This window comes from Brachionichthys hirsutus, chromosome 13, assembly GCF_040956055.1.
Source record: "Brachionichthys hirsutus isolate HB-005 chromosome 13, CSIRO-AGI_Bhir_v1, whole genome shotgun sequence".
Lineage (NCBI taxonomy): Eukaryota > Metazoa > Chordata > Actinopteri > Lophiiformes > Brachionichthyidae > Brachionichthys > Brachionichthys hirsutus.
Window position 1 is genome coordinate 12,350,239 of NC_090909.1, and position 21,617 is coordinate 12,371,855.

The 21,617-nt window shown below is 46.3% G+C and overlaps 2 protein-coding genes across 2 annotated transcripts in view; both read left to right on the forward strand.

The window, feature by feature from the left end:
• Positions 1 to 2,541, forward strand: part of ascc3 (activating signal cointegrator 1 complex subunit 3) — an 87,802-nt gene extending 85,261 nt beyond the window's left edge. The window contains exons 39-41 of the mRNA XM_068746803.1: positions 1 to 58; positions 812 to 987; positions 1,903 to 2,541. The exon at positions 1 to 58 is cut by the window's left edge and continues 149 nt beyond it. Coding sequence (XP_068602904.1) covers positions 1 to 58; positions 812 to 987; positions 1,903 to 2,032 — 364 coding nt within the window. The 3' untranslated portion in view covers positions 2,033 to 2,541. The remainder of the gene's footprint in view (positions 59 to 811; positions 988 to 1,902) is intronic.
• A 1,574-nt stretch (positions 2,542 to 4,115) lies between these two features.
• On the forward strand, positions 4,116 to 19,077 carry sim1a (SIM bHLH transcription factor 1a). The gene is given in 12 exon segments (XM_068747319.1): positions 4,116 to 4,290; positions 8,893 to 8,975; positions 9,343 to 9,432; positions 9,515 to 9,614; positions 9,687 to 9,772; positions 11,499 to 11,677; positions 11,795 to 11,901; positions 13,095 to 13,242; positions 15,637 to 15,775; positions 17,720 to 18,098; positions 18,358 to 18,949; positions 18,951 to 19,077. Coding segments are annotated over 12 exon segments (2,205 nt in total).
• Positions 19,078 to 21,617: the final 2,540 nt, after the last annotated feature.

Consider the following 21,617-nt stretch of genomic DNA (forward strand, 5'->3'; position numbering starts at 1 on the left):
GGACCAGGAGTACGTCCTGCAGGTGTCATTGAGGCGCATCAACCTGGGCCAGCAGCGGGTGAGCATGCATGAATCAGACGGACGGACGGACGGCCGACCGACCTCTGGCGACATTGAACCGTTGACATTGATCGTACTATCGATCCGCTCGCTTTCTGGTCTGTCTTAAAAACACAGACAGGAAAATGTGAATTCTAACTGTCGTTTAGCCACGCGGGTCGATGACGCCCTGCAGGCGACTCATGCACCCGGTCGCCACTAATATCACACTCATGTAACCCTTTATTTATTATTACCCTCGCCGAAGAGGAGGCGAGGGTATTGCAATTGGGTGTGTTTGTCTGTCTGTTTGTTTGTCTGTCCGAGCGCATAACTCAAAAACTAGTAACCCAATCGACTTGAAATTTTTACACAAGCAAGGTTCTGTCCGTGGCTCGGTCCTCCCCGAGAATGGCGTTGATCCGGATCTGGATCCAGATTCTAGAATTATTCTTACATCTGGAATCGTGCCTCTGGTGTAAACTGTCACTTTAAGAGGGAGGGACACGAATGGCATGATGGGAAAAAGAGTCCAGAAGGAGTCTTGTAGTACGTTCCGGAGCAGCAAGCTAGAGCAGGTTTGGCCCCTCTGATCCGGAAGCCCTGTTTACTGTCTCACAAGATCCAATAGTCTTTTGGAGGCGGAGTCTGCAATCTCTGATTGTCGTTTTCTAGTTACTACAGTCTGTCGCATTAGAACATTGTGTAGCTCGTTTAACGTTGTACTCGGGGTGGTTTTTAACCACACTGCTTTTCACACCGCTTGTTTCAGAGGCCGCAGGACAGTAAGGCCCAGGCGCCGAGGTTCCCCAAGTCCAAGGATGAAGGCTGGTTCCTCATATTAGGGGAAGTCGACCGCCGAGAACTCCTGGCCATCAAGCGGGTCGGCTTCATCCGCAGCTGCTCGACTGTGTCCGTAGCCTTCTTCACTCCGGAGAAGACGGGAAGGTAAGCAAGAGACCGCTCGAGTTAGCGTCCACCTCCATGCGGATCAATCATCAATCATTCTACTGGAACATAGATCATTGTGTGGAGTTCTGGAATGCCTGCGTCACACGCCACATATTTTATCTGTTGCTGTCAAGAGATAGATTATGATCTATAATTAATTAATCTCTTATTTAATGTCACTGAAAAGCCCTCAAGTTGAGGTATTTTCATTTCAAGTCATTACATAATTGAGGAAGATCAAAAGATTGATTTATAACAAAAAGTATCTCTATAAAGTCTTTGATCGTTTTTAACAGACATTTCCATTCTGCTGTATCTGCGACTCGTCCTCAGTGCTGCCTGCAACATCTAGTTTCCACCACCAGGGGGAAGTATTGCTGCTGTCAATCTCCAAATAATTAGAACATAAAATAAAACATCAGGTCCATATAAGGAGCTGAACCCTGAACTTGTTGCTTTTCCTCTGCTTCAGATAATATAAAATAATACAGACCGATCAATCACAGAGCTCTAAGTTAGCATGTTAGCACGTTAGCACGTTAGCGCGTTAGCGCGTCAACAATAGCATTGTTCCTTCATCAGACCTTCATCGTTCATTTCCTGTTTAAATATTCAGTAATATTCTGAGCGCTAGCATGTAGCGGAGCTGAAAGCGTCTGTCTGTCCAGAGTCCGTCCTTTCTCTTGGACACTCTTCTTGAGGTGAGTCCAGCCACGGGACAGATGCTTCCACATCTGGCCCGTGGCTGGACTCACCAGGAAACGATCGGTGCATTGTCCTGGTGGTGTCTTCTGATGTCCCGGCTGATGGGACGCCGTCCCCCTGGTGTCCCGCAGCAGTTGGACACCCTGATCCCCAGCAGCGATTCCTTCGGCCTGTGTCTGTCCTGACGGCTGATGCTTCTGGCTGCAGGTGTATCTACACGCTGTACGTGATGAGCGACAGCTACCTGGGGCTGGACCAGCAGTACGACGTTCACCTGAACGTGACGCCTGCGCCCCCCCCCGGCGCGGCCCCCGGCGCGGCCCCCGCCAGCACCTGAGGAGCCGGAGACGCTGTTGATGGTTGTCCTTCTGTTTCCAGCCTCTTAAACACACTTCCTGTTTGTGCGTCCTGTGACATCACCGAGGCGCTGGTCTGTCCTCGTCTTGTCTCGGGGGGGGGGGGGGGGGTCAGACACGAGGAGGTCGTCACCAAACCGATTGATCAGATTCATCGGGTGATCCTCATCCCTGGAGCCGGAACGCCGTTTGATGATTGATCATCGATTGGCTGGGAATTCACCTGAATGTATGTTTCTAATAAAAGGCGCCTTGCTCAAATGCGTGTCTGCCCGTTCCGTCTGTCGTCACTTTGACTCGCTGCTTCTGTGAAGTGCATGGAGACCGCCGACCCCCCCCCCCCTGTCCGGCGTGGACAAGAGTCGTCCCAGCATTCTCGAACGTTTCCTCCAGGGTGCTGGTAAGATGCTCCGATCAATTAAAAGCTGAGATCAACAACGAACCGACTCTCTGACCTCCAGACGCCTCGGTTCTGGACTCTGCTGGACTCTCCTGTGGGGGGTTCTGGACTCTGCTGGACTCTCCTGTTGGATAATTATTCCAACATGAGAACCAGCAGGAAGCCTTGGTTGCGTTCTGGTTGGCCCGTTGGCCCGTTCTCTGCTCGCTGACTCATTGATCACCCAGGAGGTTCTGGTTCCACTGGTTCCAGTCCGTTGAGCGGATCACACCCCGACGACTTCACCAATAGAGTCGGGCCTTTCGTGAGTGGGTGGGACGTGAGCCATGGGGGAAACGAGTCCGACTTTGCCCCAGATGTCTGAATAAATGCAAACAGTACATTTTGTAATAGTTCCAGATAAAGGGGAACAGAAAGTAGATCTGGAATGTATTTTTATTTCCTTCGTTATTCGTCCATGATGATGGTTAAATACGTTTTTGGAATTTTGATTCGGCCTTTAATGTAAAGGTCCCGTATTATTAAAACTCACTTTCCCATGTTTCTACTCTATTCTGGTGATTCTGGGTCCTGATCAACCCAAAAACAGGTAAATAAAGCATCCAGTGAATCCTGCGTAGTTTGGGTCGGTCTGGAATCGCCTCCTGAAACACGTCTGGAATAAACCCCTCCCCTTCTGACGTCAGGAGGGGAAGACCACGGGGGAGACCGAGGACACGCTGAGAGACGATGTCTCTCGGGCCTGGGGACGCGGAAGAGCTGGAAGAAGCGGCCGGGGGGGGGGAAGGCTGGGCTTCCCTGCTTAGAGCTTTAATAAAGGGACGCTGGACGTTGTAGTTAATAACGTAATTATTACTCGTCTTTATAAGAATATAAACGAGCTCTAAAATCAACCAGTCGGAAAACAGTAGGAAGCAATAAACGGATCAATACGCATATCGATACTAACAATAACGTCATTATTTTATTAGCGTCCTTAAAGAACATCAAAGAGCTGATTCTGGATTATCTCCTGCTTCGTTTGGTCCAGATTGATCAATACTTCTATTGATCACATTAAAACACAGCAGATCAATATTGTTCCATGAATTATCAGAAAACTGTCACATAAAATCATAAAATGTGCTTCCAACCATAAAGACACCAGAAGAGTTCCAACCTTCGGACCGCCGTGACCTTCAGACCGGCGTGACCTTCAGAACGCCGTGACCTCCAGAGTGGCGTGACCTTCAGAACGCCGTGACCTTCAGAACGCCGTGACCTCCAGAATGGCGTGACCTTCAGAACGGCGTGACCTTCAGACCCCGTGAGCGTCCAGGAACTTTTCTGCCTGGTTTGGGGCCTCCAGCACCAGGGGGCGTCAACGAGCAGCAGCAGCCAATGGGCAGGCGACAATACTAAGCAACCGTCTGCCAGTGGGCGGGGCTTCCAGCCTGCAGACTTTTAGGAGGCGGTTTCTCGGTGTAAATAGTCGGAGCTGGGGCGACTTCACCGGCCGGTCGGAAACAACCGGAAACACTCGGAAATGTTCGGCCTGGATTTGGACCAGCAGCCTCCCCATCCTTTTGACCCCCGCGGATCCACGCTCCGCCCCACGTGGGCTCCCCCCGGCCTGATTCAGCGGAGCTCCGTCACTCCGCTGGGGCAGGACGCAGAGTGACGTCATGAAGGAGAACTCGAGAAATGCCGCCCGGAGCCGACGGGAGAAAGAGAACCGCGAGTTGACCGAGCTGGGGAAGCTGCTGCCGCTGCCCGCCGCCATCAGCTCGCAGCTGGACAAGGCCTCCATCATCCGGCTGACCTGCAGCTACCTGAGGACCAGAGCCGCGTTCCCCGAAGGTACCTGAACGCACCACCCGCCAAAGGCAATAATAGTAACGACAATATAATAATAGTATTAATAATGGTAAGAATAATATAATAATAGTAAGAATAATATAATAGTAGCAATAATATAATAATACTATTAATAATAATAATATAATATTACTATTAATAATAATATAATAGTAGTAATATTAATAGTAATAATAATAATCTCGTTTTAAATGACCTCATTCCGTTACTCTAAAACGCATCTGTTGTTAAATACTTACATTACAAACAAATAAAATACAGGAAACAACGTTTCATGCTATTAAAAGTCTGAAGATTAGACACAGATCTGGGCATTGAATTTTGTCCACTTTTATGTTTCGATCATGATTCTTTCATATTCTCTTCAGAATTTACAATGTTTTTGCAGTGAAAAAATAAAATAATCTATAACAATTAAAAATATTTACGCACTTATTTAATATGCAAACCTATAGTAATAATATTTATCTATCTAAATGAATACGCCGTATTCAATAAAAAAAATGGCAAAGAATGAAAATATCTATGAAACCAAATAAATTTACAGTTTTTAAAAATGTATTTACAGTTAATAAATGTCTTTGTATTTTAGAATGCATTTAAATATAGGCTTGTGTTTACTTCTCAAAGAAGGCAGGTCTGACATGACACTTTGTTTTGTGTCCTGGTTTAAGTGTTCTTCCGTTTCGGTGTCACCCCGCGGTGGCTGAACCAGAACCAGAACCAGAACCAGAACCAGAACCAGAACCAGAACCAGCAGCGGTCATCAGCCGGTTTCGGGGCCCTTTCGGGGCCTCTGGCAGCAGTTTGCGCCGTGACGGCCGGAGGGCCGCGCGTATTAGTGCGCGTATTAGTGCGCGTCTGATCCTTCAACATCCAAGCAGGCTGCGTCGGGAGGCGCACAAAGGAAACATGGACGCTGCGTGGAAAGCATGAAACGTGTCGGGTTAATAGATGACGTCATCAAATTACACCGGAGCACTCACTTTAGTGACTGTTTCTATTCTAACACTTAAATGTAAATAATGTAAATATTTCTGTCTATTTAAAAGTAAAAACGACAACAAGTAATAAACACCTGGGCTGTTTATTATTATTATTATTAGCGTGCTGTTTATTATTATTAGCGTGAATTAGAGTCAGCTTGAAATCGAGCCGTGAGCGCGTGCGCGCGTGTTTGGTTCGACAAAATGAATTTATATCAGGTTACGAGAGAATTAATGAACTTTTAGATGTATTTAATGTTAAAACATAATTCATGTTAACATTTAATTAATTCCGCGACCCGACCCAGGATTTATTTATTGTTAAACTGATTTAATTAATGTTAATATTTCTTTCATTTTATTATGACTTTTATTATGACTTTTTAAATTTGATTTAATTAATGTTAAACAGATTTCATAAATGTTAGGATTTATTTATGTTGAGATATATTTAATTAATGTTAATATGTATTTGTTATTTAGAGCGATTTAATAAATAATCAGATTTATTTCATTTTACAATAGATTTAATATTAATATTTATTTAAAGTTAAACAGATTTAATAAATGTTACGTTTTATTTAATTTTAAGATATATTTATTTAATGTTAATATTTATTTAATGTTGAGAGATTTAATTCATGTTACTATTTATTTAATGTTAAGATATATTTAATTAATGTTAATATGTATTTGTTATTTAGAGCGATTTAATAAATCAGATTTATTTCATTTTACAATAGATTTAATATTAATATTTATTTAAAGTTAAACAGATTTAATAAATGTTAAGTTTTATTAAATTTTAAGATATATTTATTTAATGTTAATATTTATATAAAGTTAAACAGATTTAATGCATGTTACTATTTATTTTTACTTTACAATAGATTTAATGATAATATTATTTAATATTATGACTTTTTAAATTTGATTTAATTAATGTTAATATTTAATTAATGTTAAACAGATTTCATAAATGTTAAGTTTTATTTAATTTTAAGATATATTTATTTAATGTTAATATTTATTTAAAGTTAAACAGACATGTTACTATTTATTTTTACTTTACAATAGATAGTATTTATTTCATGTTGGGATTCGGGATGAATTTAATCTTAAACGTCACAATGCGTTTATTATGGCTGAAGTGTTGGTGCTGCCGGTTCCGGTTCCAGTTCCGGTTCCGGTTCCGGTTCCGGTTCTGCTTTCATGGACCCTCCTCAGGTCACAGGAAACGTCTCGCTGTTCACGCGTTGCTTCAAAACGAGGATCGTTCAGGCCGAACCCTCGTCCACCTGCGTTAAACTGGTCTCAACTCTGGGCTTGGCTTTTCTTCTGGTTTTTGGAGGTGACCCATCAGTGGTCAGGATGACCTTTGACCTTGATCATATTGTTCCTTCAGGGTTAAATTACACGACACCCACACAGCTCGCCAAACGTCTGGAGGAGATTTAACAACACGGCGCCTAAAATTATATCCATCCATCCATCCATCATCCAACCATCATCCATCCATCATACATCCATCATACATCCATCCAACCATCATCCATCAATCCATCATCCATCCAACCATCATCCATCAATCCATCATCCATCCAACCATCATCCAACCATCATACATCCAACCATCATCCATCAATCCATCATCCATCCAACCATCATCCAACCATCATACATCCATCCATCATCCATCCAACCATCATCCATCCATCCAACCATCATCCAACCATCATCCATCCATCATCCATCCAACCATCATCCATCAATCCATCATCCAACCATCATCCATCCAACCATCATCCATCCATCATCCATCCAACCATCATCCATCAATCCATGATCCATCCAACCATCATCCAGCCATCCATCATCCATCATCCATCCAACCATCATACATCCATCATCCATCCAACCATCATCCATCAATCCATCATCCGTCCAACCATCATCCATTAATCCATGATCTATCCAACCATCATACATCCATCATCTATCCATCCATCATCCATCCAACCATCATACATCCATCATCCATCAATCCAACCATCATACATCCATCATCCATCCATCCAACCATCATACATCCATCATGCATCAATCCAACCATCATACATCCATCATCCATCCATCCAACCATCATCCAACCATCATACATCCAACCATCATACATCCATCATCCATCCATCCAACCATCATCCATCAATCCATCATCCGTCCAACCATCATCCATTAATCCATGATCTATCCAACCATCATACATCCATCATCTATCCATCCATCATCCATCCAACCATCATACATCCATCATCCATCAATCCAACCATCATACATCCATCATCCATCATCCATCCATCCAACCATCATACATCCATCATGCATCAATCCAACCATCATACATCCATCATCCATCCATCCAACCATCATCCAACCATCATACATCCAACCATCATACATCCATCATCCATCCATCCAACCATCATCCATCAATCCATGATCCATCCAACCATCATCCATCCAACCATCACCCATCCATCATCCATCCATCCATACATCCATCATCCATCATCCACCCATTTCAACCATATCTGATCCAGAATGAGTTCAGGAACAAATATTAACATTAAACCCATTTATGGATTCAGGAATCAGTTAAAAATAAACATCAGCTCTGATTCACATTTACTTTTCATGTTGGTGTATAAAGATACCAAGAACAATCTAGAACCTTCTGGTGCTGATCCAGATCACCATGGTGACGGTGATCTGGTTAGGAGGGGAACGAGCTGCTTGGGGGAGGTCTGTGCTCTCTGAGTGCTTCTCTAGTTTGTCCGGTTTTATTTCTGGTCAGGTGTTGTTGTTGTTTACTGTTTGTTGTTGTTGTTTACTGTTTGTTGTTGTTGTTTACTGTTGTTGTTGTTGACTAACTTTTGTTTTCAGCAGAGAATCCTCCCGTTTTCCAGGTGAAACTCGGAACCTCCAGAACAAACAACGGAACTATGAATCCATGAATCCATGAATCCATGAATCCATCTTCTGGATGAAAGTGAAACGGGAACCGAGACGATGCTGACCCAGACCTTTGGTCTCGGATGGTTTCGTGCATCAGCCTGCAGGTTCGAGTCCCACTGGACCCATAACGACCATGGAGAACAGAAGCTTGTGGTCATTAACCCCCGACGGTGGGCGGCGGCCTCCCTGAGCCCGTTTTATCAGGCGCCAGCTGTTCCAGCTGTTTGCTCTGCAGCTTTGTGGAACCTCCAAACCGTCAGTGATCCGGATTGGACCGTTCAGATCCCTCACCGAGCTTCTGTTCTACTGGGTGATGTAATAAAACCGCCGGCCAGGGTCCAGTCGGCCTGCTGGACCGGAACCGATCCAGGACTCCATCCCAGCCTTTCACTTTGGATGACTCTTATTGAGGGGCTCGTGTTCCGTTCAGCGTGGACCCACCAGATTATTTAACCCTTTCATCTGGATTCGGTCCCGCAGCCGTTACAACACGGGCCCCGGGTTGATTTGCTAAACTTGTACTTCCCCCAGCTTTCAGTACAAACTGAAGTATTTCTCCTCTCTGTGTGGTTTACTTAAACAGGTCTCGGGAGTTCGTGGGGTCACGTGAGCCGCGGCGCGGCGCTAGATGGAGTCAGCCAGGAGCTCGGCGCCCATCTCTTACAGGTACTCGGACCCCTGCTGGGCCCCCCCTGCTGGGCCCCCCCTGCTGGGCCCCCCCTGCAGGAGCGGCTCAAGCAGCTTCTGGGTGTTTGGCTGGAATAGGGTAGATTACACATAGCCAAAACAACAATAATACTAATTATTATAATTATAATTAATAGTAGCAGCCGTTTTAAAGTGTAGTACTCCGTGGTGAGTACACGCTGTGTGGGGGCCCGGGGGTCCCCACCATCTGTCATGAACGTCATTCACGTTGCTCCAGAGACATGAGCAGAGTGTGTACATGTTGTAAGAACACACGAGTTTCATTCTGAGGTCCCTTATTGTGTTTATTGATCGCGTATATTTATTACACTCTTGTTTCTTTCAGACATTAGACGGCTTCATTTTTGTCGTCGCTCCAGATGGGAAAATAATGTACATTTCAGAAACGGCGTCGGTCCACTTGGGTCTGTCACAGGTTGGTTGTGTGTGTGTGTGTGTGTGTGTGTGTGTGTGTGTGCGTGCGCTCATGCATGACCGCTCAGTGTTGATCCCTACAGGTAGAGCTGACAGGAAACAGCATTTATGAGTACATCCATCCGGCAGACCAGGACGAGATGACGGCTGTCCTCACAGCGCAGCAGCCTCATCAGGCGCACGGTAACCAGCCCCCCCCCCCCCGGGTGCTTGCTGGTGTGTTTCGTAAAGCATCAATAATCGTTCTCTCTGCAGAACATGAGACGGAGCGATCCTTCTTCCTGAGGATGAAATGCGTGCTTGCAAAGAGGAGCGCTGGCCTCACATGTGGCGGGTACAAGGTAGGTAGAAGCCAGACGTGGGTTCTCTCCCGCTGCAGGAGGAACCCGTAGAACCAAGATGGGCCGATCCTTCCGTAGTTGTTGCAGTTCTGATGTCGCCATGCCGACTGCCAGCCAAGTTGCATCACAGCAGAGTGAATGGAAACCCAAACAAGCCCTCTGAAGGGGCTCTGGGGGGGTGAACTCCCCAGGGCGGCGGCCCCACCCTGTTACCCACGTCATTATTTTGCAACACACTTTCGTGGAATTCAAACGTTGATAAAGTTCTTTTTAAAAACTCGCCTTCCGAGACGCGTCATACGGACATCTTTTATATTTACATGTATAAAGTGCATCGCGTGGCACCTTTTAGGAAGCGGCGGCGGCGGCCTGGTCAACACGCTGGTATTTAATACTCGGGACGTCCCCATCGGGTTGTCTTGACCCCGAGTCCGGTACCGAGTCCTGATCCGATATTTCTATAAAACATAAAAAATACATAAAGACGAGTGAAGAAACGGATCCAGGATGTCCCTTATTTATTCATTTTATCATCTTATTTCAACATTTAACTCTTAAACAGAACACTTCTGTGGCGTCGCTCGAACATTCAAGTAATCAATAAAAGACTTGGACTAGTGCATCAGGAAATATTAAATACGAATATTTAAAATAAAAAGGTTTCTGTCATCCACGTCAGAATACTTTCACAGCGCAGACGAGCTTCAAGCTGCTTCCGGGTTTATCCAGTGTTCAACCACAGGAAGTGATGTCATGCGTTACCGTCTCTGGAGTAGAGAGGTCTCACTCTCTACTCCAGCTTTAAAGATGCTCTTTAGAGCTGCTGAGATTCCTCAAGTCTGTCTTGAAATAAATGAATTTTAATGAAGGAAGCACATTTATCTGGTTGTTCCTCTTCAAAGCCCAAGTCTCTGCACCTGTTTGAGTCGCCACTTTGATGGCGTGTTCAAAGCGTCATCAAAGACACGCGTCATGTAGCTGTCAGCGCCTCGCCGCGTTCCGCACCGCATCCGGTACCGTCTGCAGGACGGGTTTCACCACGCCTCAGAGGGCGAAGAAGAAGAGGCAGCCCTTCACACGGTCGTCAATGTTAGAGCAAGTCCCTTGATGAAGAAAAGGTTTTAATCTCCATTAAAACCTTTTTAACCAGCAGTCTGCACCGCCTCAGGCCCCGCCCCATTTTAAGATGTGATACACAGTTGAGATTCACTGCTTTCTTGCTATGCTATTCTATGCTATGCTATGCTGTGGTATTCTATACTATGCTATGCTGTGGTATTCTATGATATGCTATTCTATGCTGTGCTATGCTATGCTATGCTGTGGTATTCTATGCTATGCTATGCTGTGGTATTCTATACTATGCTATGCTGTGGTATTCTATGATATGCTATTCTATGCTGGGCTATGCTATGCTATGCTGTGGTATTCTATGCTATGCTATGCTGTGGTATTCTATACTATGCTATGCTGTGGTATTCTATGCTATGCTATTCTATGCTGTGCTATGCTATGCTATGCTGTGGTATTCTATGCTATGCTATGCTATGCTATTCTATTCTATGCTATGCTATGCTATTATGTAACCATCACAGGGGAATGCGTTGCAGGCTGTTTGTTGGACACTAGAACCTTGTCTCCCGCCGTTCCTCCGGACCCTGACTGAACCCCCCCCCCCCCCTAGTGCTCATTTCTTTCTCTCTTCATCCGCCGACTCCCGGCCAAGGTGATCCACTGCAGCGGCTACCTGAAGGTCCGTCGGTACGGCCCGGACACGTCTGTGTTTGGGCTGGTGGCCGTCGGGCATTCTCTGCCGCCCAGCGGCGTCACGGAGGTGAAGCTGTACAGCAACATGTTCATGTTCCGAGCCAGCCTGGACATGAAGCTCATCTTCCTGGACTCGCGGTGCGTCTTCAGAGCATGCGTGTTTGTGTGTGGAGACAGTGTGGATTCATATTCACTGGTGTGTGCGTGTGTGTGTGTGTGTGTGTGTGTGTGTGTGTGTGCGTGTGCGTTGCCCAGGGTTGCAGAGCTGACAGGCCACGAGCCTCAGGATCTCGTAGAGAAGACGCTCTACCACCACGTCCACAGCCGTGACTCCTTCCACCTGCGCTGCGCTCATCACTTGTGTCAGTTAGTTTCTTCTTCTACACTTTCTCTGCAGACACTCGCATCACACCGTGATCGATGGAACACTGTACGAACTGCTGTAACAATTCACACGACCTCTTAGGACTTGCTTGGCTCACGTGAAAGTGCAGTGGTACTAAAAACGCAGCAGCTGCTAACAGGCTAGCCAATAGAAACACGAAAAGGCCCGTAGTACGTAGTGGAAATCGGGTTTTACATACAGGGACATGTACCCCGTAAATTCCGGACTATAAGCCGCATCCACTGATTTTTTTCTTAAAATTGCTATTTCGAACATATATAAGCCGCACCGGTATATAAGCCGCAGGTGTTTACCGGTATATTGAATAAATAATCTTTACAAAGGCTTTATCGAAACACGGCTTGTAACAAAATACAAAATAATGGTAAACAGTAAAAGAAAGTGCCAAAAAAAACTTGCTACGGGTACGTTTCATAGTGAATAAAGCCAAAAAATTTAAGGACACGAGAAAAGCTAAACTTGGAGAGCATCGCCCCTGTCTTACAGTCTGACTGTTTTGGTTGTTTAAGCCGATTTAACCTGAACTGTAAACTAAAAAGTTACCTTGTTTCACTTGACCCGTTCGGCAATTTTATTGGTTTAGTGAAAACGGGAAAAATCCATATATATGCCGCACCGGTATATAAGCCGAAAGGTTCATAGCATGGGAAAAAAGTCTTATCTTATAGTCCGGAATTTACGGTAGATGCTACGCTGCTGCCCCTGGGAGGCGCTGCTGCCCCCGGGGGTGCACGGTAGTTTGCTGTGGTTCTCAGAGGAGCCCCTAAAGAGGATTCTTGGTCCTTGCCTTTTCGCGCTGTAATGAGAAACGTACCAATGCCGCTCAGTGCAGGATCATGTGATCACCTGGCCCAGACCAGGTTTCATTGATGCGGAGCAGCTCCTCCTCCTCATCCCGTAGAGCTTCAGCAGGGAAGTGTTGCGGTTCCCTTTGAGGCGTCGGTGATTATACTCGTGGATCTCTGTGTAGCGGCGCAACGCACTCACAGGTGGAGCGTAAAGCACCTGACCGGCGTCCCCATATTGACCGAGGACGTGCGCCACTTGGTGCTGTTTGGTATTCTGTCGGGCCCCATTTGAAACAGATCCATTCTGCACACGACAGATTAAGGTTCTCCGCGTCGTCATCTTCATTTCGCTCTCCTGCAGTGCTGGTGAAAGGCCAGGCGACAACGCGGTACTATCGCTTCCTGGCCAAGCGTGGCGGCTGGGTCTGGGTTCAGAGCCACGCCACCGTGGTGCACAACACCCGATCGTCGCGCCCGCACTGCATCGTCAGCGTCAACTACGTTCTAACGTGAGTATTCAAAATGCCTTTTAAACCTGCTTTTAACAGATCCAGTGCAGGTGGCAGTTAGACTCCGCCCACCTGCAACGATCAGAACTGTCGGGTTTGATGCTGAGGCGTCGTATGTTAGCATGTGATGCTAGTCTCCTTCCAGCGGGACGGCTAACACGGCCAGCATTCTTTGGAGCGGTGGTGCCCATCCACCGTTGCTAAAAAAAAACAGCCGTAAAACTCGCAAAAATTAATTTTATAAAAAAGATACGTCTTTGGAGAGCTTCTTAGCTAAGGAGAAATGTCCAAATGAGGAGGAAGAAGAGGAGGCGATGACCTCCAAGAAGAGAAACCAGGAGTCAGACTTAAAACACGGTTTATCAACCGCTGCCTGGCTTCGTTAACGAGTCAATGAAAGGTTCAAAACTGCTTCGGCACAGAGACCAAGAACCCGGATTAAAAAACAAGAATGTGGAATTTATGAAACAAAAAACGTGAACATGAAGGACAAGCAATGGGACCACAATTTATGGTGAGTAGATATTGTGTAACTATTAAATATTTATTTAAATATTATTATTTTTAATTTTATTACCCCCCCGGTCCGTGAAATAATTGCCCGGCATGAAACCGGTCTGCGGCAGGAAAAAGGTTGGGGACCGCTGCTTTGGAGATCATGCTGAGGCCTCATGAGGAAACACCAACAGTCAGAGCTTCCTGTTCTGTGTCTGCGCTGAATCTGCTGCCTGCCTCGGAGGGTTAACCAGCAGTACAAGCAGTACAAGCAGTACCAACAGTACAAGCAGTACAAGCAGTACCAGCAGTACAAGCAGTACCAGCAGTACAAGCAGTACCAGCAGTACAAGCAGTACCAACAGTACAAGCAGTACAAGCAGTACCAGCAGTACAAGCAGTACCAGCAGTACAAGCAGTACCAGCAGTACAAGCAGTACCAGCAGTACCAGCAGTACAAGCAGTACAAGCAGTACAAGCAGGATTGAATGCAGCAGGTAGCGAGCACAGCTTTTATCTTTCTGCTCAGTTCTTCTGGATAATCTCTTCACTCGGTGAAGCTTCTCACGACGCCTCCAGTTTTCTACCGCGAGCAACGTCGGCGGCCTCCGGCTCATCTTCCAGAGATGCCGTCCGTTCTTCGGCTTCAGCTCGATGGCGTGCTGGACTTCACGGTGCTCCTCACCTCAACCATCCTCTGCTCCCGGGTGCTGATCGACCCAAAGCCAGAGTGGGGGGCCTCTAGCGGCGTTGGCACAGAACCTGCCGCTCTGCCTGCCGCTCTGCCCGCCGCTTCCTCGCGCTGCTCTTCCCGCGGCGGGCTCGAGTTAGGCTTTTGCTGGCGGCAGCTGTTACCTTCGACATACTTTTTGAGCTTTCCTGCTCTGTCTACCTTTGAACGTTCCGGACGTTCCTTGTGTTTGCTTCTCCTCAAACAGTGTCGGTCTCCTCCTCCATCGGACCCTTAACGGCTTCGTGTTCATGAACGTTTCGTAGATGAAGCGTTTCTAAGTTTCATCGTGAGCAGGGTCGGTCCGTTGGTTTCGCTTTGAGTCGCGCCGCCGCGGTGGATGTGAGGCGATGAGCTCGTTCGTTGGTTTGTCCCGTAGCTTCAGGGTGATAACGCAGCTGATAAGGAGACTTCACCTGTGTGTGAACTCCGCCTCCTCACCTCTTCACCTGCCACGGCGACCCCGGCTGGCCCACCCAGGAGTTGGACTGTCTGAAGGGGTTCCGGTTCAGATGAACTGTCAACATCTGTCCTCACTGTCCAATCACAAGCTGGAGTCACTGATTGACACTAAACACATTTGCATTGATGTTTGAGGTCCACTAAGACTCGTAGAGGACGGCCAGCTGTCGGGAGCAGCTGCTCTGAGAAGGGAGGACAGAGGGAGAGGCACGCACACACACCTACACACGCCTACACACACACACACACCTACACACGCACACACATGAGATGTAATTTACACCCTACTACTTGTTGGGACCCTTTTAATAATTCACACACATGCATGTATAGTATGTAGGGGCCCTGAGACATGTATGTATAGTATGTAGGGGGCCCTGAGACATGTATGTATAGTATGTAGGGGCCCTGAGACATGTATGTATAGTATGTAGGGGCCCTGAGGCCCTGAGACATGCATGGAGAGGGCATAGGACAGGCATGGGCAAACTACGGCCCGGGGGCCATTTATGGCCCTTTGGGCTTTTGAATCGAGCCCGCTGAACTTGTGCAAATTATATCATTAATTTACATTATATTATAATTACACCTCATTCATTTGACCTTTTCCCTGTAATGCTACCTGATTGACTGATCCTCAATCGGCCTTCTGATGTTTGTTTTGTTGTTGTGAGTACATCTAATGGATTTCCTGTTTGTGTGTCCAGGGAGACTGAGTATAAAGGCCTTCAGCTTTCTCTGGGCCAGGCCGCATCCAACGCATCCAACGCATCCAACAACCTTACAGAGAGTAGAAGAAGATTCTCTCATCCCAAAAGCAAAACTAGACTCTCGCCCTACACACGGGTGAGGATCTATTACATTGACCTCGATCTTGTTCAGTCACTGCACAGTGTTTTCACAGGGAAATTAGGACATCGATGGCATCTTCCGACTTGATTTTTGTCATCATTTATATTAGATGTAATAACTAGAACTACCAACGATCTAGGATTAGAGGTGAATTAAGACATGGAAGGAACTCATTGCCTGATCAAATCAGACAGGACTTTAAAAATCCTAAAGGAGCTCACAGAAGAGATGTTGGCACCGAAAGTTAGTTAATAGCATTTAGCTAGCACATTAGCATGTGTGCCGGCAGGTCAATTCAGTTCAATTCGTTTTTATTTCTATAACACCAGATCATAACAGGAAGTCATCTCAAGACACTTTCAGGATTAACACCCGTACACTTTACGGGTGTCGCAGGGAAAGACGGAACCCAAGTTGACCCACAAGAGCAAGAACTTTGGAGATGGAGGCATGGAAAAACTTCCTTTAACAGGCAGAAACCTTGGACAGAACCTACGACTCATCGTGGGCTGTATTCTTGACCAGTTGGGTTGAGAGAGAGAGCGAGGTAGAAAGGCAGAGAGGGAGAGACAGAGAAAAGAACAGGTAGGAGGAGAGTGACGGAGAGAAAAGGAGCAGGCGAGGTAGAATACAGGCTGCCGAGGTAACCACTGGCTGAAGGTCTCCCTGAATGCAAAATGACGTCCAGGGTAGCTTCACCTTACTTTACTTTGTTGTATTCATTTTACGTTTCTTTAGAACACTGGTCTTAAGGAACTACATAACCTTTTATAGATGGACGTCATTTGTCGGGAGATCACAGTTCTTTTGGCCAATCGGTCAACTCTGAAGTTAAACCTCCACTTTTACCAAGCACTCAAACGTCTTCATAACTAGTGACGTCTAAGCCAGTGGCCTCAGGTCATTGACCTTTTAGGAAATTTGGTTTTGGCCATGAGGACAACGATAGACTCCCATCACGGTTTTGGGACCTGGAACTGGGAAAGTGACGCGTTAAAGAAATCACCAACGATGTCAGAGAGTTGATCTCCACAGATGTTGAGTCAGTTGCCAGAGATCATATCTGCTCCGAGGCTCTTCCTGATGCTAGTGCAGGTAAAATGTTCACCTGAGGACGAGACAGAGAACGGCCTTTTTTGAAGGTCAGAGAGTACGTGTCTGATTCATTCTCTTTCTGACTCATTACCCTCGCCGAAGGGGAGGCGAGGGTATTGCAATTGGGTCCGTTTGTCTGTTTGCTTGCTTGTTTGTCTGTTTGTCTGTCCGAGCGCATAACTCAAAAACTAGGAACCCAATCGACTTGAAATTTTTACACAAGCAAGGTTCTGTCTGTGGCTCGGTCCTCCTCGAGAATGGCGTTGATCCGGATCTGGATCCAGATTCTGGAATTATTTTTACATCTGGAATTGTGCCTGTGCTGTAAACTGCCACTTTAAGAGGGAGGGACACAAATGGCATGATGGGAAAAAGAGTCCAGAAGGAGTCTTGTAGTACGTTCCGGAGCAGCAAGCTAGAGCAGGTTTGGCCCCTCTGATCCGGAAGCCCTGTTTACTGTCTCACAAGATCCAATAGTCTATTGGAGGCGGGGTCTGCAGTCTCTGATTGTCGTTTTCTAGTTCTCTTCGTGATTCATTCTCGTTCTGATTCATTCTCGTTCTGATTCATTCTCTTTGTGACTTCTGGTTTCCTCATGACCTTGTATTCATGGAACTCAGTAACCTTTCTGCTCTGGCTCAAATGTGTCATGTGATCTTATTTTAGTTTTCAAGAGCAAGAAATGGGTTTCTCGTGCGGTCGGGCATTGTCCCTATGGACGTGAGCTTTTTATGTCCAGTTAGTCTTTTATTGCTGAAAACGCTAATATAGTCGTATCAACTGTGATTCCCACCGTGAGTTTTCAATAATGTATTTTCTTCTATTCCAAATTTCTTGCTGCAGTGTCCTAGTTTTCACACTGAAAGGTCGGAGTCGGACCCGGACAGCACCTGGGGCAGCAGCCCCCTTACTGACTCAGCTTCCCCTCAGCTGCTGGAGCGCAGTGAAGCGGTTGACACTTCCTGTGTGTATCGGAAGTTCAAGCTCTGCCACCACCGCCCCACCGATGACGGCAATGTCCATCTCCATGCTCACAGCCAAGGCCAAAGATGTGAGCAGGGTCGGCGCAAGGCAGGAAGACATTTCCTGGGAGGAACTTCATCAGGCAGGGCAGCGTGGAGCAGCACCCGGCCCACTGGACCATCTAGCAAGAACTGCTCAATGAACCAAGAGGGCGCAGACGGCCCCCTGCTGCACATCACAGCCGTCCACAGTTACCATGGTGAGGAGTAAGACCTGGAGCCTGAAGACATGGAACTTATTGTTACTGTACACGCCTGACAGCTTTAGCCTGGACATGCCAACAGGCAGTATTCTGTCCTCACTGTCTTTCACCTACCTGATATTCAGAGACGTAGATAAGTATATCAAAATCAGCCTCTTCTTCTGAGAAGCCCGTGAAAGCCTTACGGTCGCACATGTCTGTCAATTCTTTTTAATATGTCCACAGTGCTGACTGTTTTCACTTTGCCCCTCTGCAGGCCGAGGCCACTGGGACGAGGACAGCGGGGTCAGCCCGCCAGATGGAGGCTCAGTCAGTGACCCAGGGGACCGGTACCAAGCTGACCAGTACTGCTGCAGCCCTCAGGAACCCAGCAAGATGGAGACACTGATCCGAGCTACACAGCAGATTATCAAGAAGGAAGAAAGTCAACTTCAGCTGCGCAAAACCGCCATGAGTGCCTCAGTGGGGCCAGCCAAAGGTTTGCCCAAGGGGCCCCGCCGTGCTTGTTTCCCTCCTGAGTATAGTCCAGGGTCCCTGCCCCTACAGACTGTGGTGTGTCATGATTTGGCTCAGACAATCAGCCCTATGCCTAGTCCTGCCCCCTTGTCCAGGCTCAACAGTCCGGAGATTGAGTGCCTCCACAAGACCAAAGACTACCTCCAATCAGACCTGGTCCCCCTTTGCCTGCCATTGCAGCATCCACTTGGTAGGACTGGTACATGTTTGACTTCAACTACCCCGGGCCCAGTCCTGTACCCGCCGCACACCTACCCACGACCCTACTTTGACGGGAACACGGCCTACTCCCTGACCGGCTACACTCTGGAGCACCTCTACGACTCACAGACTGCGGGGATACTGCAAATCTTCCAGCACAGGCCGCACCTGCTATAATATGATCCCTCACCTCCGCATACCGGTAGGGCAGACCGCCGGACACAAAGGCAGCGCTGTCATTATCACTAATGGCAGCTAACACACATCCAGCACACACAGTGGCACGTCGGTCACACGCGAGGCACCGCTTCAACACGCAAACGATTTTTAGAGTTTGAATTGGAATACAGTAGTCCCTCATTTTCCGCGGGGGTTACGTTCCAAAAATAACCCGCAATAAGTGAAATCCGCAATGTAGTAATTTTTATTTTTTTTACAATTATTATACATGTACATAAATGTTTTAAGGCTGTAAAACCCCTCACCACACACTTTATACACGTTTAACAGTCAGGCATTAATCTAAATAGATTGTTTCAGTATTATAGAATGAAACCAAAGATCAAAACCTTTTCAGAACGAAACATTTGTTTGAGGAATATAAATATATAGTACGTACAGTAAACGTTTTCCTGTTAATAATGTTAAGGCGTGCAGGTCGAGGAAAGAGCCGCTTGGAGTGCAGAAGAACAAATATTCTACTCGTGCTGTCTTTAGCCTCTCATGCTGCTTTATTGGATAGCTTAGCACAGCGGAACGGCAGCGGCTACATGTATCAACAGGAAGAAACAAAACCCAAAAGGGACGTGACGTTTATGCTCCTACAAAATAAAAGCCTCTTTTTACACAGAGAATAAGAGCGCTATAAAACAAACGCTTAACAAATAAACACGATAGCTTTTAGAAATAACGAATTTAATTTTAATGATCAACCTACGAGGTTGAACACATGAGAAGTTATTAATAGCAACTCGCACGTATTTCACAGTTCCTCTGACCGCGCCCCTTCGTCCTTGCGCCTTTAGCTTTTACCATATTGCTTTGTGCTCTGGGACATAAAACCATCAAATGAATCCTCTGAATCTCAGTTTATTTGGTGTGCGCTCTCATTTCATTCATTGATGTCTTCAGGGAGGATGGACATTACCGAACAGCCATAGATACCAACTGGATGCTTTATTTAACATGAAAGTGTTTTATTAAAAACAATTACGTTGTTTGTTTTTAACAGAAGCTTGACCAGAGTAGGCCATGTAAATGATTGTGGGAATAATGTCTATTCTCTTTCCTGATGTCTTTGGAATTCATACCTGTAGAAAAACCCTAATCATCAATTTCATAATTTATCAATTTCACGGCAGGATTCATTTAAAAAAAAATCTTTCTCGTCTTTTTTTCCTTTGATGAACCTATATTCATATTGAAAAATTTTATAAAACCTCAAATGTGCTCAAGTTCTTCAGCTTATTTAGAGTTTTTATTATTCCCAAGACATTTAAGCCCTTGGGCAAAAACTGTATTTCATGAAGCAATCAAATCCCTTCAAACTACTTTTGTAGTTATTGTGTTTTTTCTGAAGCAAATTACAAAAACAAGATCAAATAAATTGTTCTTGAGATGTCATGTGTTTTTCTTCTGTTTATATCACGAGAAGATCGGTCAGATACGACACAATCCGATGAGGCAGACAGATCCGAAGGAGCAGGCAGGGTCGAAACACGGGAGGTCAGTCTGGAAGGCTGGAAAGTAGGAATCACCACTAAACAATCTGGCAGATGGGTGTAGTAGGAGCATCCTTCATCAGAGTAGTCTGATGAAGGATGAGTTGCATGCAGGTGATTACAGAAACACAGGTGACTGCAGGATTTTCCCATTTACTTCTAATGGAGGCTTTTAAAAAGAATCCTATCTTTTAAAATCTGCATTCAATTCACTCACCAAAAATCACAGTCATAAAGGGGTCCGATATGAACCATCATGAAACATGTCTTCTGGATCTGAACCAGAATGAGGTCAGGAACATTAAACCCCATCTGTGAGCGTTGCTATGGTGACTGTTGCTGCAGGATGATTTCTGCCCTGCGCAGCTGCAGAGGCATCGTTGAACTGAATGAGACGCACCTGTTACACATCTCACCTGATCAGCTGCTGCCTCTCTGGACCATGCAGCCAGTCTGTGACAGAGATCATTGAAAAAGAACAAATTGCACACATCCTAATTCTTTGTCCTCCAGTCCAGCAGTCCAACAACAAGCTACCATGGCGTTGTCTTTCAACAATCAATGAAGGACGGACATAGTCGTACTGTGTTTGCTTCTCCCCCGCTCTTTGGCACAACTAATGTTGAGCCACTCTCATGTCCTCCCTCACGACGTCCATGTCTCTTCTCCTGGGTCGTCCTCGAGTCCTGTCCTTTGCATCGTCCTCCCCAACACCAGCCACTCTCATGTCCTCCCTCACTACGTCCATGTCTCTTCTCCTGGGTCGTCCTCTAGCCCTGTTCCCTGCAGCTCCATCCTCAGCATCCTTCTACCGATATAGTCCCTGTCTCTCCTCTGGACATGTCCAAACCATCAAAGTCTGGTCTCTCTGACCTTGTCTCCAAAACGTGTAACCTTCACTGTCCCGCTTATTGTCTCATTTCTAATCCTGTCCAACCTGGACACTCCCAAGGAGAACCTCAGCATCTTCATCTCCTCCACTTCTAGCTCCGCCTCCTGTCTTTTCCTCAGAGACACTGTCTCTAAGCCGTCCATCATGGTTGTCCTCACCACTGTCTCTAAGCCGTCCATCATGTCT